The sequence below is a fragment of the Triticum aestivum genome, chromosome 5B (assembly GCF_018294505.1).
Source record: "Triticum aestivum cultivar Chinese Spring chromosome 5B, IWGSC CS RefSeq v2.1, whole genome shotgun sequence".
Lineage (NCBI taxonomy): Eukaryota > Viridiplantae > Streptophyta > Magnoliopsida > Poales > Poaceae > Triticum > Triticum aestivum.
Window position 1 is genome coordinate 502,096,494 of NC_057807.1, and position 27,567 is coordinate 502,124,060.

The window sequence follows — 27,567 nt, forward strand, 5'->3', positions numbered from 1 at the left end:
CCTCTGAATTCTTTTATGTATGATTGAGTTATCTTTGCAAGTCTCTTCGAATTATCAGTTTGGTTTGGCCTACTAGATTGATCTTTCTTGCCATGGGAGAAGTGCTTAGCTTTGGGTTCAATCTTGCGGTGTCCTTACCAAGTGACAGAAAGGGTTGCAAGGCACGTATTGTATTGTTGCCATCGAGGATAGAAAGATGGGTTTTATATTATATTGCATGAGTTTATCCCTCTACATCATGTCATCTTGCTTAATGTGTTACTCTGTTCTTTATGAACTTAATACTCTGGATGCAGGCATGAGTCGGTCGATGTGTGGAGTAATAGTAGTAGATGCATGCCGGAGTCGGTCTACTTGTTGTGGACGTGATGCCTATATACATGATCATGCCTAGATAATCTCATAACTATTCGCTTTTCTATCAATTGCTCGACAGTAATTTGTTCACCCACCGTAATAGTTATGCTATCTTGAGAGAAGCCTCTAGTGAAACCTATGGCCCCCGGGTCTATCTTTTATCATATTTGCTTTCAATCTACTTTTATTTGCATCTTTACTTTTTGCATCTATAATATAAAATACCAAAAATATATTTATCTTATCATACTATCTCTATCAGATCTCACTTTCACAAGTGGCCGTGAAGGGATTGACAACCCCTTTATTGCGTTGGTTGCGAGTTCTTTGTTTGTTTGTGTAGGTGCGTGGGACTTTTGAGGAGCCTCCTACTGGATTGATACCTTGGTTCTCAAAAACTGAGGGAAATACTTATGCTACTATTGCTGCATCACCCTTTCCTCTTCAAGGAAAGCTTGAGCAAGCTCAAGACGTAGCAAGAAGGATTTCTGGCGCCGTTGCCGGGGATGTCTTCGCTCAAGTCAAGACATACCAAGTACCCATCACAAACCCATCTCCCTCGCATTTACATTATTTGCCATTTGCCTCTCGTTTTCCTCTCCCCCACTTCACCCTTGCCATTTTATTCGCCCTCTCCTCCTCTCTCTTTTCGCTTGCCTTTTTCTGTTTGCTTGTGTGCCTGTTTGTCCTTATGGCTTTGCCTAAGAGTACCGACCACCTTCTTAGAAGGTTGGAAGAGATTGAATCAAATATTATAAGCTTTATGAATTTGCAATTTGAGCATAATAATTTCTTCAGAAAAGAGCTTAAAGAAAAAAAAAGGTTTTTTGGGGTTTATGAATAAGGAGCTTGATGATATGAATAAAGAATTTTATGGTGTGAACTCTCAAATTACCCGGCTTGAAAATGCTATAGCCAAGATTTCTGATAAGCAAGCTACCTTAGTCAATAAGATGGCTGCCAAACCAGAAAAGTTAGATGAAAATAATGATGAAGATCTTAAAGTTATTGGTGTGTCTCCTATTAGATCTTTTGTTTTGCAATATGAATCTTGATAATAATGGGACTGGAGATGAGTCAACTTTAGTTAGAAGGCATCCCAATAATTCGGAGTTTTTAGATCTTGAGGCTAAATTTGGTAAAAGTGGGATTGGAGAGGTCATGACTTTAAATATTATTGAACCCACTATCTCGGATTTCAAGGAATTTGATTATGATAATTGTTCTTTAGAAGGTTGTATTTCAAGGAATTTAATTCTCCTCATGCTTATAGTCAAAATAAAGCTTTTACCAAACATATCGTTGATGCCTTGGTGCAATCTTATGATGAAAAACTTAATTTGGAAGTTTCTATACCTAGAAAACTTAATGGTGAGTGGGAACCTACTATAAAGATTAGAATTAAAGATCATGAGTGTTTTGCTTTGTGTGATTTGGGTGCTAGTGTTTCCATGATTCCGAAAACTTTATGTGATATTCTAGGTTTCCATGATCTTAATGATTGCTCTTTAAATTTGCACCTTGCGGATTCCACCATTAAAAAGCCAATGGGAAGGATCAATGATGTTCTCATTGTTGCAAATAGAAATTTGGTGCCCGTAGATTTTATCGTTGTTGATATAGATTGCAATCTTTCATGCCCTATTATTCTTGGTAGACCTTTCCTTAGAACGATTGGTGCCGTTATTGATATGAAGGAAGGGAATATTAGATTCAAATTTCCATTAAAGAAAGGCATGGAGCACTTTCCAAGAAAGAAAGTCAAATTACCTAATGAATCTATCATGCAAGCTACATATGAATTAAGTGCCAAAGACGGCACTACTTAGATCTATCTTCGCTTTTATGCCTAGCTAGGGGCGTTAAACGATAGCGCTAGTTGGGAGGCAACCCAATTCTATTTGTGTTTTTTTTTCTGTTCCTGTTTAGTAATAAATTTTTCATCTACCTTCTATTTAGATGTGTTTTTATGTTTTAATTAGTGTTTGTGCCAAGTAGAACCTATAGGATAACCTATGATGATAGTTAATTTGATTCTGCTGAAAAACAGAAACTTTGCGCGCACGAATTTAATTTTGTTAAATCACAGAAACGTTATTTTGCGTTGATGTTTTTTTCTGCTGATCAATAAAAAAATTGTACAGGACTTCCTATTTTGGTAGGATTTTTAGAGTTCCAGAAGTTTGTGTTAGTTACAGATTGCTACAGACTGTTCTGTTTTTGACAGATTCTGTTTTTCGTGTGTTGTTTGCTTATTTTGATGCATCTATGGCTAGTAAAATAGTTTATAAACCATAGAGAAGCTGGAATATAGTAGGTTTAACACCAAAATAAATAAAGAATGCGTTCATTATAGTACCTTATGTGGTGGTTTTGTTTTCTTTCACTAACGGAGCTTATAAGATTTCCTGTTGAGTTTTGTGTTGTGAAGTTTTCAAGTTTTGGGTAAAGCTTTTATGGACTATGGAATAAGGAGTGGCAAGAGCCTAATCTTGGGGATGCCCATGGCACCCCAAGATATTCAAGAATAGCCAAAAGCCTAAGCTTGGGGATGCCCCGGGAAGGCATCCCCTCTTTCGTCTTCGTTCATTGGTAACTTTACTTGGAGCTATATTTTTATTCGCCACATGATATGTGTTTTGCTTGGAGCGTCGTGTATTATATTAGTCTTTGCTTTTTAGTTTACCACAATCATCCTTGCTGTACACACCTTTTGGGAGAATCCCACTTGATTAGAATTTGCTAGAATACTCTATGTGCTTCACTTATCTCTTTTGAGCTTGATAGTTTTTGCTCTAGTGCTTCACTTATATCTTTTAGAGCACGACGGTGGATTAATGTTGAAGAAATTGCTAGTCTCTCATGCTTCACTTATATTATTTTGAGAGTCTTTTAGAACAGCATGGTATTTGCTATGGTTACAAATTTGCTCCTAGAACGATGAGCCTCCAAGTTGGGTATAATAAAAACTATCATAGGAAGTGAATTGGATGCTATGATCAATTTGTTGCTTGATAATTGTTAGGGTCATGCTAGTGGATAGTTATGAAATTGAGAAATACTTTTGTTGAAGTTGGCAAGTCCCATAGCATGCACGTATGGTAAAAGTTGTGTGACAAATTTGTTGCATGAGGTGCTCTTTTGATTGTCTTCCTTATGAGTGGCAGTCGGGGACGAGCGATGGTATTTTCCTACCAATCTATCCCTCTAGGGGCATGCGTAGTAGTACTTTGCTTCGAGGGCTAAGTAGACTTTTGCAATAAGTATATGAGTTCTTTATGACTAATGTGAGTCCATGGATATACGCACACTCATCCTTCCACTTTGCTAGCCTCTATTATATCGCGCAACTTTCACCGGTATCATGCACCCATTATTTACCTTCCTACAAACAGCCACCATACCTACCTATTATGGCATTTCCATAGCCATTCCGAGATATATTGCCATGCAACTTTCCACTGTTCCGTTTATTATGACATGTTTTATCATTGTCATATTGCTCTTTGCATGATCATGTAGTTGACATCGTATTTGTGGCAAGGCCACCTTCATAATTTTCATACATGTCGCTCTTGATTCATTGCATATTCCGGTACACCACTGGAGGCATTCATATAGAGTCATATCTTGTTCTAGCTTTGAGTTGTAATTCTTGAGTTGTAAATCCATAAAAGTGTGATGATCTTCATTATTAGAGCATTGTCTCGGTGAGGAAAGGATGATGAAGACTATGATTCCCCCACAAGTCGGGATGAGACTTCGGACTTTACAAAAAGAAAAGAAAAAAGAGAAAGGCCAAAAAAAGGCCAAAGAAAAAAGAAGAAGAAAAAAAAGGAAAAAAGAAAAAATGAGAGAAAAAGAGAGAAGGGACAATGCTACTATCTCTTTTTCCACACTTGTGCTTCAAAGTAGCACCATGATCTTCATGATAGAGAGTCTCCTATGTTGTCACTTTCATATACTAAGTGGGAATTTTTCATTATAGAACTTGGCTTGTATATTCCAATGATGGGCTCCCTCAAAATGCCCTAGGTCTTCATGAGCAAGCAAGTTGGATGCACACCCACTTAGTTCTTTTTGTTGAGCTTTCATATATTTATAGCTCTAGTGCATCTGTTGCATGGCAATCCCTACTCACTCACATTGATATCTATTGATGGACATCTCCATAGCCTGTTGATACGCCTAGTTGATGTGAGACTATCTTCTCCCTCTTTTTGTCCTCACAACCACCATCTTTTACCACCCAAGTGCTATGTCCATGGCTTACGCTCATGTATTGCGTAAGAGTTGAAAAAAAGTTGAAGCGCGTTAAAAAGTATGAAACAATTGCTCGGCTCATCATCGGGGTTGTGCACGATGGGAGTATTTTTGTGTAATGAAAATGAAGCATGGCCTAACTATATGATTTTGTAGGGATAAGCTTTCTTTGGCTATGCTATTCTGATAGGACATGATTATTTGTTAGTATGCTTTGAAGCATTATTATTTTTATATTTTATAAGCTTTTATCTTGAATCATTTGGATCTGAACATTCATGCCACAATAAAGAAAATTACATTGAGAATTATGCTAGGTAGCATTCCACATCAAAATTTCTGTTTTTATCATTTACCTACTCGAGGACGAGCAATGGCTGCCCGCGAATCCAGGAAGGCCTTGTTGCATCGCTTGAGGGCTTCGGCTTCGGCCCGAAGCTTGGCCTGGACGTTGAGGGCCGCCTGGTTCAGGGCGCCCGTCCCGCCTCCGCGCACCCAACCCGCTGGCGCGGTGCTGCTTGCCTCGGTGTCGGGGACCGATGAGCTCGTGACACCGGTGTCCAGTGGCCGCGGTGCCGAGGCCACCTTCGCAAGACGGCGGCGCGCGGGCGTGCGGACCTCAGGAATCAGGTCCGTCACCACCACGTCCCCAGCTGGTGGTACTGGCGGGGCGGCCGGTTGCTCGTCCTGCGGTCCGTCAGTTGGTGGTGGCGGCACGATGACGTCCGGCATGGCCACGTCGCCGCCCTCCCTCTCTAGGACCGGCTGCTCGTCGCCGGCTCCCTCAGTCATTGCCACAAACTCCGACGGAGGTGGCGCGGAGTTCAAGGGAGTCACGAGCAGTGGATCCTGGCGGCGTGCGGCCTCTGCAAGCTGCTCCTTCTCCGCGGCATCGGCCTCTGCTTGCGTCAGATTCCTTGCCGCCGATGTTGTGGCCTTGTCTTGCCTCTGCCTTTGCCATGCGGTCGGCTTCTTGTTCCTCGCGCACCTCCTGTGCGTTCCGCTCCTGCGCCTCCCGGAGGTCGGCGGCCGGATCGATTCGCCGGCTGGTGGTGGAGGTCTCCGCCGACCTGATGACCGAGGCGGCGGCCGACTTCTCGAGGGTGAGCGGGGCCCTGAGATAAGAAGACAAGACAAAAGGTTTTTAGGCCAGATCGGCAAAGAGGTGGAAGCGTAAGAAGGATACTTACGCTGACACCATGAGCGGCACCTTCGGCTGCCGTTGGAACTTGGCCACCTTGGCCGCGGCTTCTTTCCGCCTAGTCGCCGCGGCCGGGTTCTTGGGCTTCTTCGGCGTGCTGCCGAACAAGACGACGCCTTTCTTCCACTTGCGCTTGCCGCCTCGGGCGGGCGGCCCGGTAGAGGGGCCTGCGCCGGTGTTGGTGGTGCTCCGGGAGGGGCGCGGCTCGTCTTCGTCGTCATCGTCATCAGGCCAGGTCTCCACACCGCCGCCCTCCTCGGAGCCGCCTGCTCCATCGCCGCCATTTGCTGCATCGTTCTCCAAGGCATCTGCCCCCAAGTCGGGTTCGTCCACATCGCTCACTGCCCAGTCTGGCAGGTAGTCACCACCCAGCCCCACGATGGCGGTCGTTGTCGCGAACATGTAAATCTGCACTCTAGAAAAAAGAGTTGCGTCACACCATGCGCAAGACCAAAAGTCAGAACTAAAAGAAGAAATCGAGGGACTTACGGCAGGCGGCGGGTTGTCGCGAGAATATGGCCGCTTTCCAAACCACCAGTCTCCCTCCGACACCTTGAGGTCGGAGATCTCGTTCACCATCCTCGCAACCTCAGCAGTCGGCATCTCCTTTGTACACAACCTGCTCGGGTCGCGGTGCCCGCTCATCCGATAGATCAGATGAGGGCGGCCCTAAAGCGGGAGGACCTGGCGCTCGACGATGGCGATGAGGAGGTCGGAGGCCACGAGGCCCTCCGACTCCTGGAGCACCCAGAGTCGGCTGATGGCGGCTGCCGCGTCTGCCGACACCGGCTTCGGCTTATAGTCCCAGTTGGGCCGAGACCCGCCGGGGGGGCGGCCTCGTAGGCCGGGTTGATGAAGTTGACAGTCGGGTCGACGTTCTCAATGTAGAAATAAGACTACTGCCACAGTTTTACCGAGTGTGACAACTTGATGACTGGGAAGGCATTCCTCTTTGCCGGCTGGCGCACGACGACAAATCCGCCGCACTCGGCCGCCGTGTCCTTGGCGGAGGTGCCCAGCTTGCCGTAGAAGAACGCCCCCCATAGCTTGAGTGTGGGGAGGATGCCGAGGTAGCCCTCGCACGCCGTGACGAAGGCGGAGAGCAGGGTCACGGTGTTGGGCGTCAGGTGATGCGGCTGGACGTGGTAGAAGTCCATGAACGAGTAGAGGAATCCGCTCGCCGGAAGGCCGAAGCCACGGAGGAAGTGCGAGCGGAAGACGACCCACTCATTCCCCTTCGGCGCCGGCGAAATCTCCTTCTCCGGCGGCACCCGCGCCTTGACGAATGCCACGTTGGGCATCCGACATGTGTCCTAGAGGAAGGTGATGTGGTCTTCGATGACCGTCGAGCCGTCCCAGTCGCCGCCCTTCTCGCGCGCCATAGCCTCGGGCAGGCTGCGAGGGGAGTAGGGGCGCGACGGCGGCGAACGGCGACAGCACCCCCGCGAGCGCTAGGGCAGCGACAACAGCAGTGGCGGAAGGAGCAAGAGGAGGAAGAGAGTGTGGGGAGGAGGGCGTGCGTGCTCCGCCGCTCCCCTTTCCCCCCTACTTATAGCCCTTGGGCTACGAAGCTGAGGGGGCGGGGCACGGGATCATGGGATTAACTGCGCCCACGACCCCACGACCCCCCATTTACCGCGTGAAGTTACTGCGCCTTAAAATGCTCACGGGAATCGCAACCGCCCACCCCGGCCGCAGCGGATCTGCCCGCGTGCCGAGGCCCGATAGTGGCGGGACCAGCCCACTGTCATGTCCCATCAGGAGCGTGGGGTGGCAGGCTGGCCGGGCTGACGTTCGCCGCGTGGCGTGCTTGTGGCGAGCGGCGGGCCTGGGAAGCTTAGCAGGCACGCCACCTGTCTCCCGCCTTGGTGTTCAAAATTGACCGACGATCCCACCTTGTCAAAGCCGACTCCAGCAGCCGGCGCGTCACAAGGCGGATCGAGCATTCTCCCAGATCTTGGTGAGGGGGGAAGCCGTTGAGACTCCGCGACCCCTCGACCGCAACGCCTCATCGGCTTCGGGGACTACTGTCGGAGTAATGGGCCACGGGTAGCCTCACCCGGGACCCTGAACTTATCAAAACTTCGGGCCGTCTTCGCCCCGCGATACCCCAAGCTGAAGCTCCGCCCTCCGGAGGCCGGCTGGCTCAACGGCCGGCCACCAGAGGATGGCCAACTACCAGCAGACGACACCAAGAGCGGCCGGCTCTAGTCAACCGCCCTCCAGAGAGGATGGCTCGTGCAAGCGGGCACTAGGCGCCCTCAGAGTCTGCGCCCCCGTCAAGAGGACAAGACTAGGCGTGGCTACAGTGAAGTCCCTCGCCCCCGAATCCTGGGCTTGGCGTGGCCACAGTGCCTCGTACAGGCGGAGATCTCCGCACGGTGCGACACTGTTGCCACTCTCCCCTAACGTCACTCCAGACAGGAGGAGCCCTGTTCCCCACGACGACCTGTCGGTACGGCCTGCAGGCTGCGGGCCCTATCAGGCAGCGATAGCCTAGAAGACGGCGGATGCCAAACCAGTCGGATCTGGGGGAGGCCGGCCTCCAGCAGGCGGTCGTCCCCTCCCTCGAAGTAAGCGCGCCATTAACCTGAAGAGACAAGGTGTGGCTACAGTGACCTCCCACCAGGCGGCGGGACTGTAGCCACATTGAGCTGACCAAGCCCACGTCATTAGCGGCACGGCTACAGTAAGCAGCCACCAACCAGACCTGCTAGTGGCAGGAGTGTCCTGTCGGCTCCGTACCGGACCGGTCGGCGGGGGCCCACCAGGCGGCGGGCCCCAGCAGCCGGCGGAGAAGCCGGAGGCCAGAGACACTGACAACCGGGTCCAGCACCCGACCATATTACCATTGTACCCCTGGGGTGTAGGCCTATATAAAACCCCCAGGACACCCATGCAAAGGGTTCCCACTCCATTAGAACTAGACACTGCCCTAGAGCAGGAAGAAAGCTAGCCTTGCCTCCTTCTGCTTCTAGAACACAACTCAAGGAGCACCATTGTATCACTTGTGCCTTAGTGATCATGCGGAGATCCCACAGAGCAGGACTAGGGGTGTTATCTCCTAGGAGAGCCATGGACCTGGGTAAAGTGCGTCGGCGTACGTGTCTACGCCTTATCCCGCTTCCAGGCACCGGCGACGTTCTACTCGCTCCCACCATGATAAGCCATCCTTTGGCATATGTCGCACCCGACCCCCGACAGCCGCCGCCAGGGCCGCTCTCCCGTCGCCGGCGGGATCCTTTCCTTCGCCTACAAATCCGGCCATCCGAGCCCTTTTCCCTCGGATCCCATCCTCAGCGCCGCTAGTCCCGCCGTCAGCGAGGAGCTCACCCCGGACGCCATTGATGCTCGAGAATGTCTTCCGAGCAAGGAGAAGCATCCCAACGACTGGCCCCCCCTCTCCCGCAATGGGATGCTTCCAGCCGGCCCAAGTTGGGAACATGCCTGCAGTCCCACCAGACGGGCTGCCAGCATACTGTAGCGCTAGGAGGAGCTGTAGGGCTGTCTTTCCCAGCGTCAGGTGAAGCGAGAAGCCAAGCAAGAAGCTGAGGGTGTGTTTGGTTGATGTTCTCGTCGCTTCGTGCCTGGACTAGACCCTGCTTGGAAACTGTCTGGAGAATGTTTGGTCCAAGTCCACAAAAGTTGATGCTCGCCTGGCCTGGTAATTTGAAAACTTTGCTTAACCTGGCTGGTGCCCAGGCACCTTGATTAGCCTGGCCGAATGGGTCACTTGGGTGCTGCCTGGCAACAATTCTTACTTTAATTAGCTGGATTTTTTGTGGGCCAGGTCTGACACAAATGCCTTTTCCATCGTAAACCTTTTTTAGCTAGATATGCAACCAAACACTTCATGTCTAGGCAGACACAAAATTGCTAGTATCCAGGCTGGCTCCAGGCACCAATTCATGTGAACTAAACGCGACCTGAATCTGAGAAGTTTCTGAGAAGTTGCAGGATCAGAATATGCCCTTAGTACAATTTTATTTTGTACTAAACCAACGTCAATTAATTTGGATTGAAGGAAGTAGTAGTTTTTTCTTCTTACATTTTTTAGGGGAAGTTTTTTCTTTTTACATATTATTTCTTTTTGAGAATCGGATACGATATGTTGCTGGACAAGAAAAACATTGGCCATGACATGGGCCATGGGCTGCGAGCCCACAGCCAATGACGGTGCGGGAGAGTCTTCCCCGTTTCTATCGGTCTCCTTGGGTGACAGGGAATTCCCAGAAGGGGAAAAGAAAGCTGAAAAATGGCAGGAGAAATGGCGATGGAGAAGCGTCGGCGTCGCCACATACCACCGGCGGTCGCCTCCTCCTCTTCGACCCCCGCCTCCTCCGGCCACACGCCGTCCCCTCCGCCGGACCTCCTCCCGGACATCGCCCGTCGCCTCACCTCCCTGGAGGACTTCTTCTCCCTCCGCGCCTCCTGCCGCGACTACCGCGCGCTCCTCCCGGCGTCCCGCCCCCACCTCGCCTCCCAGGCCCCGCTCCTCCCCGTCTCCCTCTACCCCTCCTTCGCCGAGGCGCTCTTCCACCCCCGCCTCCGCCGCCTCCACCGCTTCCGCCTCCCCTGGGGCCACCACCTACCGCCCTCCCGCCTCACCCTCCTCTACGCCCACGGCTTCCTCGTCACCGCCACCACCGCGGCCGCCCAGTACCCCCCCAGGCTCCTCCTCCTCCACCTCTTCACCGGCGACCAGCAGCGCCTCCCCAGGGTCCCCACCCCCTTCTCCCGGGCCATCCTCTCTGCCGACCTCCTCGTCGTGCTCTTCCTGCCCGGCAGGTCCACCGTCCAGCACTGCCGCCCCGGGGATGCGCTCTGGCGTGTGGCCACCGCCGATGCGCCCCACGTGTTCGACGATTTGATCTTCGTTGACGCCACCCTCTACGCCCTGGTTGGCCTCCGTCTTGCCACGCTGGAGCTGTCCGAAAGTTCGCTGGAGTTGTCATTCCTTGGAGGAGAGCATGATGAGGAGAACCGGCCGGTGGGGGAGCGGTTCATGCTCGGGGAGTGCGACGGCGAGGTGTTGCTCATCAGCGAGGAACAGGCAGAGACGGTTGTGTACCGTGTTTTCCGGTGGGTGCCCGGGGAGGGAAAATGGGTGATGATAACAAGCTTGGGTGGGCGAACATTGTTTCTTGGGTTCCACGGATTCGCGGCTTGCATCGGCCCAGGTTTCCCTGGGATTCGAGGTGATTGCATATATGCAGCTGGGCGACGCTTGGGCGAATGGTACGAGTATTCCTTGGTTAATGGAACTTGTGATGTCTGCTATGCTGAATATGCGGGCGCACCACCCCTGAACAGCGATTCACCTCTCAGACCTCCGGTTTGGGTCTTTCCCAGCTTGATGCCAGCCTGAGAAAGGTTACCCAGATTATTGAAGAACAGTGATGCTGACATGAAGTAAGAAAAGGTAAATTTGATCCCTGGGCTTGCTGTTGCTAAATTTTACCATGTCAATTCTGTATAATAGACACTTCATGAAGATCTTTTGTGTGCCTGTTAACTGCTATCTTGGTTGAGGTAGTGAACACTAACAGAACACACTTGTTGAACTTGATTATAGGAAATAATGATACTTTGGTGAATGCAGACAATATTTATTTAGGTATTATGCAATTCGTCGCAATCTCTCTGAACTCTGAAGCTTATTTAGCCTCTTTCTTGCCGTACTGATTTGAGATTGCTGCAATAGTGAGTAAGGTCAGGTATCATATGGAAGAACTGTGCCACCACCTTTTGTGAAATTTCCAAATATCCCAGGAATTCAGATCAGATGGTTATACTTACACGTTTCTTGGTAGTGTATGGTTAAGAGTCTTCATAACATATGAATGTATCGCCTGTGTAGACATATGTACAATGGGGAATATTTCAGAGTTGGAGGCAATATTGAGATAAATTTGTATCATCTTAGAGGAGTTTAGTCATGGATGTTGGCCGGCTTCTGTTTTCAGATTAAACCAGTGGCCCTCTTAACTTGTTTGTTTCTGAATGTAATAATGCGTGTAATGCTGCAAATCCTGTAGAATTGTTACAGTTAGTTCTATGGTAGCAAGAAGACCGATAATAGCGAACATTGAAACATTAGTATTCTTATATGAGCTGTACTCTTAATACTAGGAGTTGTATTCCTGCTAGAAACAGTTAAGACTTAGACTACACTCTACTTTTAAACCCATTTAAGAGTAGAACTATCATAGAGAAGTCACATTCGAACAGGTTCAAATTTGGTTACATGATTACCTGCCCTCAAAAGTCACGTTGGTGAGATAAGAGGAATCCAAACAATTCCTAATTTATTTACACGGTTCCTACAGATATGTACCAGAAGCTTATGTTTGTGCAAACTTGTGTGACATTTCAGATAATCACTTTTTGAGGTCTGGATACATGTTCATAATGTGAAATAGAAGCAGACCTTTGACTTAGGTTAGTCAGAAATCAGAATCCAATACGCTTCAACTATGCTCCCTAATCATAACATTTAGGTCCGAGAATGTTCATATGCTTATTCGAGCTGCTTGGACTGAGTGTGTCATTTGTATCTGCAACAACATATGTTATGTCTGCTTAAGCGGAAAATGCCCGTGGAGCAATTATACTCCTACCAAGTAGCACGCTGGTTGGGGTGCGAAACGACTGAAACTTGTACTGCGTCGTAAATTCTGTAAGCTAAACTTCTCTGCATCGTTTGATTTCCAGGCCGTTGATCCTAACCAGCTGCGTGCAAATGGATTGATTGCTGCTGAATGTGATCCATGTGTGGGGCTACTGAAGGTCATCCGGATGCTGATAAACCTGGCCATCTTCGAAGTTGTCGGTCTTTCCTTTGTGTTACCTTGTTTTTACCTTGCTGTTGACATCTGGTGCTATAGAGCAACAAACAGCAGAGTATCAAAGAGAAGCATGGTAACACAGCTGGACCTTCCCTGCAAATTCCTGTGACAATTCATATATGTTGTTTATGTTGTACGTCTCCTGTCAAAGTTTCTTATGCTACGAGAACATGTATGTTTTTCTGGTTCTTGTGGGAATTTCGAGCCGTTTCTGTCGAAATTTCAACGGTCCAAACAGGGCTGCATAATGCAAATGCAGTATCTACACTAATGTTGTACGTCCTTAAATTGCTGTATTTTCATGTTTTTTTTGAAATAAAACATTCTTCCATGCTTTTTTTGAACCTGATGCTTTATTTTTTGAAATAAAACGTTCTTCCAGAGGCCGTTGCCTAGGGGCACTCTGTCTGTTTTTGTGCGGGTCCCACGTGCAGTGAGCGGCAGGCGGTGAGTGGAATGGAACTCGTCGCCGTCCTCGTCCAATCCAAACCGCAGCAGAGCTGAGCACGCTGTAGCCGAGAAACGCACACCACGGCACGATGCCGCACGCCGCGCTCCTCCGCCCGCTCATCCCGCCGCCTCTCGTCCCCGCGAGGCCGCTCGCCGCGCGATGCCGCCACCTTCGCGGCGTCCGCGGGAGGTGCGCCCCCGGCGAGGGCGCGGGCGAAGGCGCCCCCGGCGCGGAGTGGCTGAGCTCGGCGGTCGGGGAGAAGGTGGACGAGCTGCTGCGGCGCGAGGAGAACCGGGCGCTGCTGGACGGGGTCGAGGCCGCTGAGCGCCGCGTGGAGCTCGCCCGCGCCAAGCTCGCGGACATCGAGCGCCAGGAGGCCGCCGCCCGCCTCGCCACCGAGGAGGTCCGCCGCCTCGAGAGGCGCCGGGACGAGGTACGCGACATCATGCGCCGCGGCTGCACGCAACCTGTTCGATGCTTTGCCTGCTCGGCTCGACCAGTGGTGCTCTGGCGTTGCGTGGGTCACTCGTAGGAGGGCGACCATACGTGAGCGGCCAGTGGGCGGTACGTAGCACGGACCGCCACCGTCACCCTCAGCGCGCCGCTGCTTATTTCTGGCGCGATTCTACGCTACTGTGGATATGGACGTATGGTAGTACCGCTGCCTACCATGTCTCTACCATGTTTGGTGATCGCCGCTCTTGTGTTTGAACTAATGTGGCGCCGACGAACTTGAAGGACGATGAATGGTGCTCTTTAATTGGCCAAACAATAGAAGCTCTCAGTAGGCGCATGTGGTTCGTCAATGCAATGTGTGCCGTGCAGAGCGGTGGGACTGCGATAGACGGACTAGATGCAGGGAATGTGTGCCGTGCAATGCTTGAGTTTTATTTGCTCACAGACGAGAGAAGAACTTGTTGAGTCTAGATAGTTTTAAGAAGCCTGATGGGTGCCATATTAGCTTCTATCAGTAGACTTTTCCACCCTTTTTGGTTCAAGGCTTCAGGACGCCCTGTTGTTTGTTTGGTAAACTGAGATAATGAGATGCTTCCATTTCTTCTTCCAACATAAAGTACTAGTGGCATGTGCCATGTTCATGTGGTCCCGTGATGATGAAGCAGAATGATTTATTGGTTGTGATATCAACTTTATATGATCGTACAGTTCTGTGATCATCAAAATACCTTTCCTTCAATAGTCATAGGAAGACATCAGTTTTTTCTTGCTTGATGCATTTCTTCATAATATACTATATGTTTATAATGCTGCATTACTTAAACAAGATTGCAGAGTCACAGCGGGAATTGCTACAGGCAAGAGAAATGATTGATGAAGCACAGCGTACCTTGACTTCTAGCCTTGAGGATCGAAGCTTTTGGAATACGTCAGGTGGAGCAGATATCGATAAAGATAGTGAGAGGCTTGAATCTGCAAAAGCTGCAGCAATTTCCTCTATAATCGGTGTTCTGGCTAGTTTGCCCATATCTTCCTATGAAGTCCACAGTTTGCCCCAACTGTTTTTTCGATCATCGGTTGTTCTCATAAGTTGTGCATTGTTTGGAGTCACATTCCGGTATGCCGTTAGAAGAGATCTGGATAATATCCAGCTTAAAACGGGAGCTGCTGCCGCATTCGCTGTTGTTAGAGGTAAAACTAGATGATGACATTGCTAAAAACTTCTCGGCAAATATTCCTTTGCACGGTTATTTTCTTCACTGAAACTGAATTGCTTGCAGGTCTTGCGTTGTTGGAATCTGGGAGGCCCTTTGAGTTGAGCACTGATGCCTTAAAGTCACTTGCTCTTGATGGTGCAGTTAGTGTTGTTGGGAGCATTTTTATATTTCTGTCTTCTGCTATTGCACTGGACTATTGTTTTAAGATGAGATTTTTGAGCCCATTCCCTGCAAGGAAACAATAGGTTCTGTGAATAATCAGGAATGTCAACACATATATTGGCTACTGCATTGTAATATGTAATATTGCTGATTTCTTAGATTTATGATGGCAAATATTTCCCCGTGCAACCACCGTTTCCTCAAGTTTATCAAATAATGCTTTCTGTTTATTAGCTGTATCTTGTCTTGTTTCCTCAAATCTTATACTCCCTCTGTCCCAAAATAAGTGTCTTTGATATAGTACAACTTTGTTGTGTGCTTGAATTTTGCTTCCTTTGTATGTGTTCGTCCTGTATGATTGACTGGCCCCGAATGCAATTATTTGTTTCTGTTCCTCCCATATCATTGATCTTCGTCCCAGTGGAATATTTGATTTTCTCTTGAATTAAACGCTTACGATATCTGTTTCACAGGTTTCGCACCAGCCTTTTGTGAAATGTTGCACAACCTTGTATCCGGTTCTCAGTTCAAAAAGAAAAAGAAAAACTGGCATGTCCATGTATCAATCTTCATCTTTGCGCAGTGGGAATTCCCTACTCCTTATGATCGTCCAATGTTTTGAAATTCTAATGAAGAAGCAACATTGTGTGATAGCTTTCTTATTAATGCTATGTACAGTATTTGTCTACTACTGTTGTTCCATCCATTTCTTGATTGCTGTTGAGCAACTAGCTGCTGAACCGTGCTGAATTTTGATACAGTGTTATTCTGGTATTTCATAAAGCGCCAAGCTGGATGGAGCCTGGGGACATGTTATTGCATTACAAATATGGGTCCGCGTGAAGTTGCTACTGTAGATAGATGGATGTAGAACGGGCATTTCTGCTCTTGTGAGATTTGGCTACATGTACCTGGGGCTATCTTCATCCATCAAGGATTGTGGACGCAGCCTGTAACTGTTGAAAGTCGGAGCTTGCTGGCATTGCAAAGAAGACATGCATGTCTCAGCTCCATGCTGAATGGTGGTGCTGGTGGGGGATTGTGCAGAGAAAGCGTCTTATGAACCGTCATACGGACAAAGGTTACCTCTCGTGTTCTCTTGTATTATTATTTTGATGATAACCTGATCAAAGAGGTATTATCTTGCACGTATGGTTAATGTTGACCAGTTTTGGAGCAAACAGCCACACGTGGTCTGTCATGAGAACTTGTATGTGGTAAGCTAATTAGAGAGAGAGAACAAATGAAACCACCTATATGTTTGCCTCTTGCTATTGTATATGCAATGATTTTTTTCGAACCTGACCCTTGAAACTTCCTAACGTGTTTCAGCAGAAAATTTTCCCAATAGCTTGCACATATTTTCTTCATTTGCTTCAATATAAGGAATGCAAGATCAAACATCTCAGTTCATAGAACATGATTGCCTTGACATGGCATACAGCTTGAAAAAGGCACCAAAAACATCATCAACATTTGAATAGGAATTAGTCCCGAGGGAGGGATGGGGGTATTGGGGAGGGGCATTCTTACTCTTGTACCATCTAGGTTGAATGCAAAGTTGATATAGATCACTTGAGAAATTGTAGCAAAGAAAAGAGAATAAACAGTATTGACATCTAAAGATGTGGATATTAGCAACCTGCAACCGTACTATTACTTTTAAAAATGCAAGCAAAATACTGGGGACATGTGACCGAAATTCTGCCCACAAGTTATACGTATCTGCCAGCCATTAGCTGCCAATGTAGTTCTACACTGGGACTCGCTACTTGTCTATGCACTCTAATGCCATAATAAGTTATTGATGATTGCCAACTTGCAGGCTGTCTGCCTGTTACCAGTCATGCTCGGGCGATGACAGCCCATTGTGTGGCTACTGCTCTATGAACAATTAGTGTGACAGTTCACAAGCAGACCATACATCAAAACCCAAGTGAAAGCATCTGCATCTTACTGTTAGATAATAGACTTAGCTTTGCAATTTGCAAGAATCTTGAGAATAGAATATAAACAAAGTAAAGTGTATGAAGATGGAAACATCTCTTTGAAAAGCTAGCATGATGAAGATATCTGTACAGATGTCAAGCATCTGACTAACTAATGGATTTCAATTTAATCCGTACTCTGTCACGTGCTTAATCTGGATTTTGTAAGTTGTTAAAGAACAAAGACTATACTGGTCTAGTCCTGTCTGTGAGGAAAGCTCACCTACTCGGTCCATGCTATGGCCCTGAGGTGACTACTTCGTTAGAAGTTTGCATGATACCAGGAACCAATTAGATCTGATCGATTCTGTCAGTAGGGCTCCAGTATGCACATGCATCATGCCACAGTTTGGTGGTTGGATTATCTCTGAATCATCCACTACCTGTTGTGATTAGCGAGACTGACCTTTGCTTACCGGGAGAGTGCCACAGGTGTCCATATCCACCTCAGTGAAAGAATTTACTTCACTTGAGTCAGGCCAAGCCAGTTGCAACCAAAAGTCCATTCTTTTGTCTCCTGGACCATTCAATTATGAGACTGGTATGCTTATATAAAACCAGGCCTTGCATTTGAGGATCTGAGCTACTGTCTGGCTTTCACCTCTGACTCCAGATTGGCACTAGAGAGATGGCCCTAAAGGTATACATTTAACTCCTGCTGAGACACCGTTTGTCGGTGTATAGTGTATGCTGCAAAGTACAGGTCTTTGCAGTTTCTGCCTCTAAACTATGATTTAAGATTCAAGTCCCTGGTCCTGTATTCAGTGATGTTGCTAATGACCTATGTATTCTTATGGCATCACCAGGTGTTCAATTGGCTGAATCGGAAGATGCATTCCAATGCGGAGTACTGCACCATTGATGATAATAAGGGTAAGCATGTCAGGACTCTGGATACCTCCCTTTTATGCCTATCATGCATTTCTTTGTTCTTATTTATGTTGTCAACATTTTTTAATGGAACAGCCATGGAGAAGGAAGACTCTGTGCACGGGAGTGTGGCTGAGCAAGACACTGAAGCCCTGCTGCTCCGTGATGTGCTTCTTAATGGCATACTTGCGATTGGCACGCTTGGCCACAACGTGAACTCCCTTTGCCCTGAGGCCCGCCATGAACAAGATGAGTTCATCGTCATGGATGAAGAAAAGGTGGACCAAGAAAAGTGCGAAGAGGAAAAGTGTGAGGACAAAGAAGAGGCATTCGCTACAGCACCAAGTGCACCAGAACCTGCTACCGAACCTGCCAAGATGCATTCATCGTCGATGAAAGAATACAACTTCACGTGTTCTGTAAAGGAAGAAATCCTGATGTGTGAAGTTGAAGTGGAGGATGTCGCTAAAATCCAGGAACAACCACTTCTGATGGTAGAGAAGGTGGAAAAAGTGAGAACTACACTTGCTGATCTATTTGCAGCCGAAGCATTCTCACCAAGCGATACAGGGAAGGAGAGTCACCAGAAGACTGTCATTATTGCTGGGGCATCCACTTCAAAACCTACATTGTGCATGGAAAAGACACATAAAAAGAAGCCAATAAAGCCAATGCCAGATCCTCTGAAGGCTACGAGAAAATTAAGTCGAGTATGGCTTTCTTCGTCCCTATCTTTTATGTGTTGCAACTATGCTCATTTTATGGAAACATGGACATTAGTTCTTCTGCAAATTCATGTTAGCCTGTGATGTTACACTGCCTGTTACTTACCTAGAAGTGGTTCAAATTCACCACTTTACTCCATGGACATGACAGTGTTTTATATTTTGTTCATGTTTTTTTTTACCGGAAAGTAAACTTTATGCAGCTTAGCCTATCTTGATAACAAACAGTCACTAACCTGTCATCACCTGATGGTATTGGTCATCTGTGGGAATAAGTAGGCCGTGAAGAAGATGCTGGGGAAGAAGATCCACCCAGAGCAGCTCAGTGGACGTTGTAATGCAGAGGAACCTCCTCTGCTTGGTGCGTAGGCTCGCGGACAAGTTTGTTTTCTCTTATCTGGTAATCTACTATCTGGAATTTATTTCATCCGACCTTTGAATTATATATCAATGATGTACCCTTCTCAAGGGTCATCAAATCGACATGCATGGTGTCTTGTGGATGGTTTGTTTACCATTTCAAGGTTTCTTAAGATTTTCTTCCTCGGGCCCCAGTATTTATAATAAAATTATGCTATTTCTGTGACAGTTTTAGTGTAGAATGGGTCCCCTTGGTCAAGTATAGATTTGTTTATGGGCCCAACGACTAAGTCATGACATACGAATCACATTTGAAATAAAGAAACTGTGCATTGTTTAGACTTGCCCGTGGCAACACATTGGGATAATAGAACGTCTGAACACGTGAATTTTGCCAGCTTCAGTAAGGTGAATGGTAGCTTTAAGTAGAAAGGATGATGTGAGTTTGAGTGTCATTTTAATGCCACCGGTCAGGAAGATGATGTCCCATAGGAACAGAGTACTTTCATCATTCTGCGATCTCTTATTATCCAATCATGGAAGATCCTCTGTTAGGAAGAGCGACACGAGTTGATACTCCTGGGGACTACTCCTGGAGTAGTACCAAGGCATGGGGTAGTACTAAACTACTAATAGTAACACAGAGGCATTCCCTCCTTTAGGCCATGCCGCCAAGCTTTCTCGAGCACATGGCGCTGCCGAGTTGCGTGCCGCAGAGCACCACGCAACGGCGAGCCCAACGACGAGTACGGGCTGAAAATCGCTAGCAGACACACAACTGATACAGTCGGGGGCAGCCGGCTATGGGCTGGTACTACGATGCACAGAGCATGCAACCGTAGCGGACCTCCTGGCCATACAATACACGAACGTCTCTGTGGTCTATGCTCTTTTATCGCCTTGTGTCGTGGTATAGTTGAAGCTGTACAGATTTGATTGTGTGCAGATAGCAACTGAGATTGCTCTTTTGCTTTGCAGGATCATGTTACATTCCATTGGATCCCTACAGTGCCCCGGATCTGGATTCCGTTGCTGGAGAGAAGCATCCAACCACAACGTACTACGTTCGTCGACAATGTTTCCGTGCCTGATCAGCTGCCTGTTCGCCCGCCAGTGACGAAGAATAGCCTGCTGCCTATATCTATCTATCTATCTATCTATCTTGTCTATGTTAATTACATGTTGATTCGTGTGTAAAGCTAAAGCTAGCTACAGTTGCAGTGTCCTGTCCTGTAAGATTGATGTTCTCGTAGTACTGCCTGTCTCGTCGTCTCCGTGTGTCGGTATCAATAAACCCTCCGCTTTATCCACTCGCGTCGTCTGCATGGTACCGTCCCGTCAACACTTCTCGTTTATCTTCGCATGGATCATATCATTGATACCCGACAGAACCAAGCCGAAAACTGCCAAAACGGCAGCGGCATGGCCGCATGGGCACACGACGGTGATGATCAGTAACTGTAAAACAGGAAGCCACGCACCCATGAAGCTCTCGTCCCTCGGTCTTTCTGTATGAAAGAGAATGCCCTGTTGGAAATATCAGCACATTTTTAACTAATCTAATCCACGAGTATACAGTAAATATGACAAATCCGATATGCATCTCATACCGATATCTAAGCATGTGAGCACGTGTACATAGAAGCGAAACATCTATGAGTAGCATACATATAGCCAGCAGATGAATGAGCAAATAGGGGATGAATGGATCATACCCTTCGGTTGGCCAGGCCAACGTGGCAGCGGCAACATCGGCATCAGCCAAGACCTTCTTCTTGACAGCTTCGTTGTCAGCCATGGAGTCGATGTCGGGGAAGTAGTGGAAGCAGAGGAGAACAGAGACGGGGACGGGTCAGGAGCAGTCGCGTAAGACGCTTCCCAAAAACCTTATTGCGTTCTCCCAGGCAGGACCACGAACAACAGGGTTTCGGAGGCACCTGCTCTCTCGACAAACCGTGCACGCGGTCGTCAGGATGGGATTGCCTGAAGCAGCATAGAAAGAGGAGCAATAGATGACGGCTAGGGTTATGCAAGAGGGAGTGTTAGGTCACTCCACTGGCCAGCGCCTTCTTATATAGGCCGTCGGGTAGATGGGCCTGGGCTCAGGCCCATGATCGAATCCCCAAACAACCCATGGTCCAAGTCTAAGGATATGAAATCGTAAATAGTGAAAAATTCTTGTCTTGCACGGTCTAAGCCTAAGGAAATACAAAAAAAATTGCTTATACAATTTCATCTACATCGAATTTATATATCAGAATAGCGGATAGAGGCATCATTAAAGGAGTCAGGTCTACATACTTTATGCTTCTTTCCAATTTTATGGTGGATTTGATAAGAACCCCTTTTGCTTTCTTGATAAATAATCGACAAAAAATGAAAATGTCCACGTTTGCTGGCTTATTTGGCAAAGAAGAATAGAGTATGTTATAAGAAGTTAACTGGTCAGTTGAATATTCTAAAGCAGTAATTTAATCATTCAAATATATTTTTCTTGTTTTATTTTTTTAGTAGTCTTATAGTAAATATGGCAGTAAACAGAGGCAGTACAAAAATATGTAAAGTATAAAAACGAGTCAAAGTGGATTGGCCCACATTAGCACTTCCGTGTAATAACTCCACTAAAGGCGATCCTATTATCGGAATGGCGTCAGGTACACCTATCGCAATTTTGACTGCCCAATAGCCAATTTGATCCTAAGGCAAAGAATAACCAGTTACACCAAATGATGCGGTCAAAACAGCCAAAACCACACATGTGACCCAAGTTAATTCACGGGATTTATGTAAAAAAGGGATCTATAGGGCACATTCAGGATATGCCTCTACTATAAAATCACTTAGTCATATTTTTTCTTCCTTTTGGTATTCGAATCGAAGAAGTACGAGAATTCTATAACTACCAAAAACTTTCGATCTTTCCATTGGAATAGTTTATTTAGTTATATAGTTAGTTGTTTTTGGTAATGAAAAAATATATTACTACTAGAATTCTAATTCTAGTAATTAAATTAATTAAACTTTTTTGGAGGTTGATAGTTTATTTACTGAGGAAGAGTCAATCCTTCTCTTCTCACTTCAAGATTGATCATCTCGGGCCATCCGTTGAGGGTGGAAATTTAAGAATAAATAAGTTTTAAGCAAACTTGTTTAGTCGTCTTTTTCAAACTATGTTTCATTCATATGATAGAATTTTAATATGGGTTTCAATAAATTGGATCTTGGCGGAGGCTTCGCGGATAAAAACTTATTTTCTTTTATCCATATTGCTCCATAGGTAGTAAGTTTTAATTAGTATAGAAAAACTAAACCAATGATTAGTCCTGCTATCTTAATTAGGTTCTAATTTAGTAGTATTCTCATTTTTATTTAATAGTCTTTTATTATTTTATTATTAAAGTTAAATAAAGGAAGAGCTATTTCTTTTTCTAGATATTCTAGAGAAAGCGAGACAAAGTGAAACGAGAAAGTTTCTTTGTATAAGAATTAGATCTACATACACCATATCATACAGAAATGTAACTCGGTATTCAAACAACTATTCGGAGTTCCTAGAGCTCCTTGTACGGCATGTTGGAAAACCCGCCGTCGGACCTGATTCATTGTCGTTTGTTTTTCAAAATAAAGGGTTTTGTTTTTAGACTTTCTAATTGTTCCAAACTAATATAAGCCTCAAATTATTTTTAGAAATTAAAGTAAGCATGCTATTCTAAATCAAAGTAATTTATTACATTCACAAAAAGGAGATAAAATGAGAAATCTTTGCCATCCAATCTGATAAGAATATCATAAAGTATAAGTGGTAGAATATTTTTGTAGGAATGTTTTATCAATTCATGAGATGGATGTGTTGCCACACGAGGAAGGATCAAGTCTGGAATGATGATATACAAGATAGAGTTGGGGTAGCACCAATTGAAGTGAAGCTTGTCCAACATCGTCCGAGATGGTTTGGGCATATTCAACGCAGGCTTCCAGAAGCTCCAATGCATAGAGAACGGCTAAGGCATGCGGAGAATGTCAAGAGAGGTCGGGGTAGACCGAATTTGACATGGGAGGAGCCCGTTAAGAGAGACCTAAAGGATTGGAGTATCACCAAAGAACCAACTATGGACAAGGGTGCGTGGAAGCTTGGTATCCATGTGCCAGAGCCATGAGTTGGTCGCGAGATCTTATATGTGTTTCACCTCTAGCCTACTCCAACTTGTTTGGGACTAAAGGCTTTCATATTCATATGTATGAAATAGATATATGAAGTACGTAGTGGACTTCCCTCCTCTTCTTCTCCTTAGCATTCAGGAAAGACAAGAAAATTTCAGGGTAGGAAATATTTTCTAGAATTTCTCGTAGATTCGAACCCATAGCTGATGATAGAACTAGAATAGATATCTTTTGTTTTACCAACACGGGGAGGAAGTCCCTTCTAAATTGGATTTGTTATTGTAAGGGGATTTTTAAGTATTTATCTAAAGAAAGGAACAAACAAGGATAAGATAAATTTGCTTTGCCTCTGACCATCAAATTAAATGTGAACAACCTGTCCTCCTCTTTGAAACAAGAGGCGCTTTGGTTCTGTGCGTGCTTCAAACAATGTTGTCTTCTCCATATTACCATATCTCTAGAGTCAATAATTTTCTATGAGGAACTACTGAACTCAATCACTTGCTACCGTTACTCAACAGTTTTCTGTTGAGGTCTATCCCGTAGAGGTAGTCAAATTGGATCAGTGGTCGATTTCTAGGTTTCGTTGTAAACCTAATTGGTTACTTCCAATTACGTAAATCAATAGTTCAAACTGCACTCAAAGGTAGGGCATTTTCCATTTATATAGGAACTTTTGGTAAACACAACGTAACTCACTCGATTCGTTAGAACAACTTCCATTGAGTCTCTGCACCTATCATTTTCCTTTGTATTCTAGTTCGAGAACCCCTTGTTTTCTCAAAACGCGGATTTGACTCGGGATTGCCTTCTTTAATTCCAGGGTTTCTTTGAATTTGGGGACTAGAGCAGGCTACCATGAGACAAAAGATCCTCTTTCTAAAGAGATTCGATTCGGAACTCTTATATGTCCTAGGTCAGTATGGAAATTCTTTCAGAGGTTTTCCCTTACTTTGTCCGTGTCAACAAACAATTCGAAATACCTCGACTTTTTTAGAACAGGTTCGAGTCAAATAGCAATGATTCGAAGCACTTCTTTTTCCATTACGCTATTTCGGAAACCTAAGGACTCGATCATATGGATATGGAAAATACAGGATTTCCGATCCTAGTGGGAAAAATGAGGGAAACGGATACTCAATTTAAAGTGAGTAAACAGAATTCCATACTCGATCTCATAGATCCCTATATAATTCTGTGGAAAGCCATATTCGATGAAAGTCATATTTAGGGCTTGGAGGGAGATCTTTCCTATCTTTCGAGATCAGTAAATTTGAATTGAGACACCTATTCCATGACGGATTTAAACTTACCTTCTATTTTTCGTGCCTTTAGTAGGCTCAGTATTTCCGGCAATTGCAATGACTTCTTTATTTCTTTCTGTGCAAAAAATTAAGATTGTCTAGTACTTTTTAGTGTAAGTAATATAATTGTTGGAAATATGCCCTAGAGGCAATAACAAAATGGTTATTGTTATATTTCCTTGTTCATGATAATTGTCTATTGTTCATGCTATAATTGTATTGATCGAAAACCATAATACATGTGTGAATACATAGACCACAATATGTCCCTAGCGAGCCTCTAGTTGACTAGCTCGTTGATCAATAGGTGGTTATGGTTTCCTGACCATGAACATTAGATGTCATTGATAACGGGATCACATCATTAGGAGAATGATGTGATGGATAAGACCCAATCCTAAGCATATCACAAGATCATGTAGTTCGTTTGCTAAAAGCTTTTTTAAATGTCAAGTATCATTTCCTTAGACCATGAGATTGTGCAACTCCCGGATACCGTAGGAATGCTTTGGGTGTACCAAACGTCACAACGTAACTGGGTGGCTATAAAGGTACACTACAGGTATCTCCGAAAGTGTCTGTTGGGTTGGCATGAATTGAGACTGGGATTTGTCACTCCGTATGACGGAGAGGTATCTCTGGGCCCACTCGGTAATGCATCATCATAATGAGCTCAATGTGACTAAGCATTTAGTCACGGGATCATGCATTACAGAACGAGTAAAGTGACTTTCCGGTAACGAGATTGAACGAGGTATTGGGATACTGATGATCGAATCTCGGGCAAGTAACATACCGATTGACAAAGGGAATTGTATACGGGATTGATTGAATCCCCGACATCGTGGTTCATTCGATGAGATCATCGTGGAACATGTGGGATCCAACATGGGTATCCAGATCCCGCTGCTGGTTATTGGCCGGAGAGATGTCTCGGTCATGTCTGCATGATTCCCGAACTCGTAGGATCTACAAACTTAAGGTTCGGTGACGCTAGAGTTGTTATGGGAATTAGTATGCGGTTACCTAATGTTGTTCGGAGTCCTGAATGAGATCCCGGACGTCACGAGGAGTTCCGAAATGGTCCGGAGATAAAGATTTATATATGGGAAGTCCTTATTCGGTCGCTGGAAATGTTCGGGGGTATATCGGTATTGTACCGAGACCATCGGGAGGTTCCACCTGCCCCGGAGGGCCCTATGGTCTGAATATGGAGGCGAACCAGCCCCTAAGTGGGATGGGCGCCACCCCCCTAGGGCCCATGCGCCTAGGGTTTGGGGGGGAACCCTAAAGGGGGCGCGCCCTTTGGCTTGGGGGACAAGCCTCCCCCTTGCCCCCCCTCTAGATCCATCTGGAGGGGGCCGTCCCCCCTCTCCCTTGCCCCTATAAATAGAGGGGAGGAGGGAGGGCTGCCACACACTTCCCCTGGCGCAGCCCTCCCCTCCCCAACACCTCCTCCTCCATAGTAGTGCTTGGCGAAGCCCTGCCGGAAAACTGCAAGCTCCTCCACCACGCCGTCGTGCTGCCGGAGCTCTCCCTCAACTTCTCCTCTCCCCTTGCTGGATCAATAAGGAGGAGACGTCCCCATGCTATACGTGTGTTGAACATGTAGGCGCCGTTTGTTCGGCGTTAGATCAGATCTTTCGCAATTTGAATCGCCGCGAGTATGACTCCCTCATCCGCATTCTAGTGACGCTTCTGCTTAGCGATCTTCAAAGGTATGAAGATGCTCATCCTCTCTCTCTCTCTCTCTCTCTTGTTGCTAGAATCTGCTAGATTGATCTTGGTGATGCGTAGAAAATTTTGAATTATTGCTACGTTCCCCAACAGTGGCATCATGAGCTAGGTCTATCCGTAGATTCTATGCACGAGTAGAACACAAGTAGTTGTGGGCGTTGGTTTGTTCAATATGCCTATCTTTACTAGTCTTATTTTGATTTGGCGGCATTGTGGGATGAAGCGGCCCGGACCGACCTTACACGTACGCTTACGTGAGACAGGTTCCACCGACTGACATGCACTTGTTGCATAAGGTGGCTAGCGGGTGCCAGTCTCTCCCACTTTAGTTAGATCAAATTCGATGAAAAGAGTCCTTATGAAGGGCAAATAGCAATTGGCATATCACCGTTGTGGCTTTTGCGTAGGTAAGAAACATTCTTGCTAGAAACCCATAGTAGCCACGTAAAACATGCAACAACAATTAGAGGACTTCTAACTTGTTTTTGCAGGGTATGCTCCGTGATGTGATATGGCCAAAAGAATGTGATGAATGATATATGTGATGTATGAGATTGATCATGTTCTTGTAATAGGAATCACGACTTGCATGTCGATGAGTATGACAACCGGCAGGAGCCATAGGAGTTTTCTTAATTTATTGTATGACCTGCGTGTCATTGAAAATGCCATGTAATTACTTTACTTTATTGCTAATTGTTAGCCATAGTAGTAGAAGTAATAGATGACGAGACAACTTCATGAAGACACGATGATGGAGATCATGGTGTCATGCCGGTGACAAAGGTGATCATGCCGCGCCTCAAAGATGAAGATCAAAGGCGCAAAATGATATTGGCCATATCATGTCACTTTATAATTTGCATGTGATGTTTGTCATGTTTACATCTTATTTGCTTAGAACGACGGTAGCATAAATAAGATGATCCCTCATAAAATTTCAAGAAAGTGTTCCCCCTAACTATGCACCGTTGCGAAAGTTCATTGTTTTGAAGCACCACGTGATGATCGGGTGTGATAGATTCTAACGTTCGCATACAACGGGTGTAAGCCAGATTTACACATGCAAAACACTTAGGTTGACTTGACGAACCTAGCATGTATAGACATGGCCTCGGAACACAAGAGACTGAAAGGTCAAACATGAGTCGTATAGTAGATACGATCAACATGAAGATGTTCACCAATGATGACTAGTCCATCTCACGTGATGATCGGACACGGCCTAGTTGACTCGGATCATGTATCACTTAGATGACTAGAGGGATATCTATCTGAGTGGAAGTTCATTAAATAATTTGATTAGATGAACTTAATTATCATGAACTTAGTCTAAAAATCTTTGCAATATGTCTTGTAGATCAAATAGCCCACGCTAATGTTGCCCTCAACTTCAACGCATTCCTAGAGAAAACCAAGCTGGAAGACGATGGTAGAAACTATACGGACTGGGTCCGGAACTTGAGG

At 46.1% G+C, this 27,567-nt stretch overlaps 3 protein-coding genes across 6 annotated transcripts; all 3 read left to right on the forward strand.

Annotated features, from left to right (window-relative positions):
• Window positions 1-10,022: 10,022 nt before the first annotated feature.
• On the forward strand, window positions 10,023-14,622 carry LOC123112787 (uncharacterized). 2 transcript variants are annotated; one of them, XM_044533879.1, is made up of 3 exons: window positions 10,023-11,243; window positions 12,536-12,742; window positions 14,404-14,622. In XM_044533879.1, the coding sequence occupies exon 1, from the start codon at window positions 10,077-10,079 to the stop codon at window positions 11,187-11,189; it is 1,113 nt and encodes a 370-aa protein (XP_044389814.1). In that variant the 5' UTR covers window positions 10,023-10,076; the 3' UTR covers window positions 11,190-11,243; window positions 12,536-12,742; window positions 14,404-14,622. The 2 variants fall into 2 exon arrangements, with proteins under 2 accessions (XP_044389814.1, XP_044389813.1); XM_044533878.1 differs by lacking the exon at window positions 14,404-14,622 and having other exon boundaries at window positions 12,536-12,957.
• On the forward strand, window positions 13,101-15,144 carry LOC123112788 (uncharacterized). Its single transcript, XM_044533880.1, has 3 exons — window positions 13,101-13,553; window positions 14,404-14,767; window positions 14,857-15,144. The coding sequence occupies exons 1-3, from the start codon at window positions 13,209-13,211 to the stop codon at window positions 15,036-15,038; spliced, it is 891 nt and encodes a 296-aa protein (XP_044389815.1). The 5' UTR covers window positions 13,101-13,208; the 3' UTR covers window positions 15,039-15,144.
• A 257-nt stretch (window positions 15,145-15,401) lies between these two features.
• On the forward strand, window positions 15,402-20,208 carry LOC123112789 (protein TILLER ANGLE CONTROL 1). Of its 3 annotated transcripts, XM_044533881.1 has the most exons (6): window positions 15,402-16,036; window positions 17,376-17,583; window positions 17,750-17,816; window positions 17,910-18,523; window positions 18,818-18,938; window positions 19,877-20,208. In XM_044533881.1, exons 2-5 carry the CDS (start codon window positions 17,572-17,574, stop codon window positions 18,905-18,907), a joined length of 783 nt encoding a protein of 260 aa, XP_044389816.1. In that variant the 5' UTR covers window positions 15,402-16,036; window positions 17,376-17,571; the 3' UTR covers window positions 18,908-18,938; window positions 19,877-20,208. The 3 variants fall into 3 exon arrangements, with proteins under 3 accessions (XP_044389816.1, XP_044389818.1, XP_044389817.1); XM_044533883.1 differs by lacking the exon at window positions 17,376-17,583; XM_044533882.1 differs by lacking the exon at window positions 15,402-16,036 and having other exon boundaries at window positions 16,487-17,583.
• Window positions 20,209-27,567: the final 7,359 nt, after the last annotated feature.

Excerpts from the sequence above, each read along its gene's own strand:
- LOC123112788 (XM_044533880.1), top strand. The coding sequence starts at position 13,209 with ATGCCGCACGCCGCGCTCCTCCGCCCGCTCATCCCGCCGCCTCTCGTC. Across the intron at positions 13,554-14,403 it reads TCGAGAGGCGCCGGGACGAG|ATTGCAGAGTCACAGCGGGA; the intron begins GTACGCGACATC and ends TACTTAAACAAG. Across the intron at positions 14,768-14,856 it reads CGCATTCGCTGTTGTTAGAG|GTCTTGCGTTGTTGGAATCT; the intron begins GTAAAACTAGAT and ends AATTGCTTGCAG.
- LOC123112789 (XM_044533881.1), top strand. Across the intron at positions 17,817-17,909 it reads CACCATTGATGATAATAAGG|CCATGGAGAAGGAAGACTCT; the intron begins GTAAGCATGTCA and ends TTAATGGAACAG. Across the intron at positions 18,524-18,817 it reads CTACGAGAAAATTAAGTCGA|GCCGTGAAGAAGATGCTGGG; the intron begins GTATGGCTTTCT and ends GGGAATAAGTAG.
- LOC123112787 (XM_044533879.1), top strand. The coding sequence starts at position 10,077 with ATGGCAGGAGAAATGGCGATGGAGAAGCGTCGGCGTCGCCACATACCA.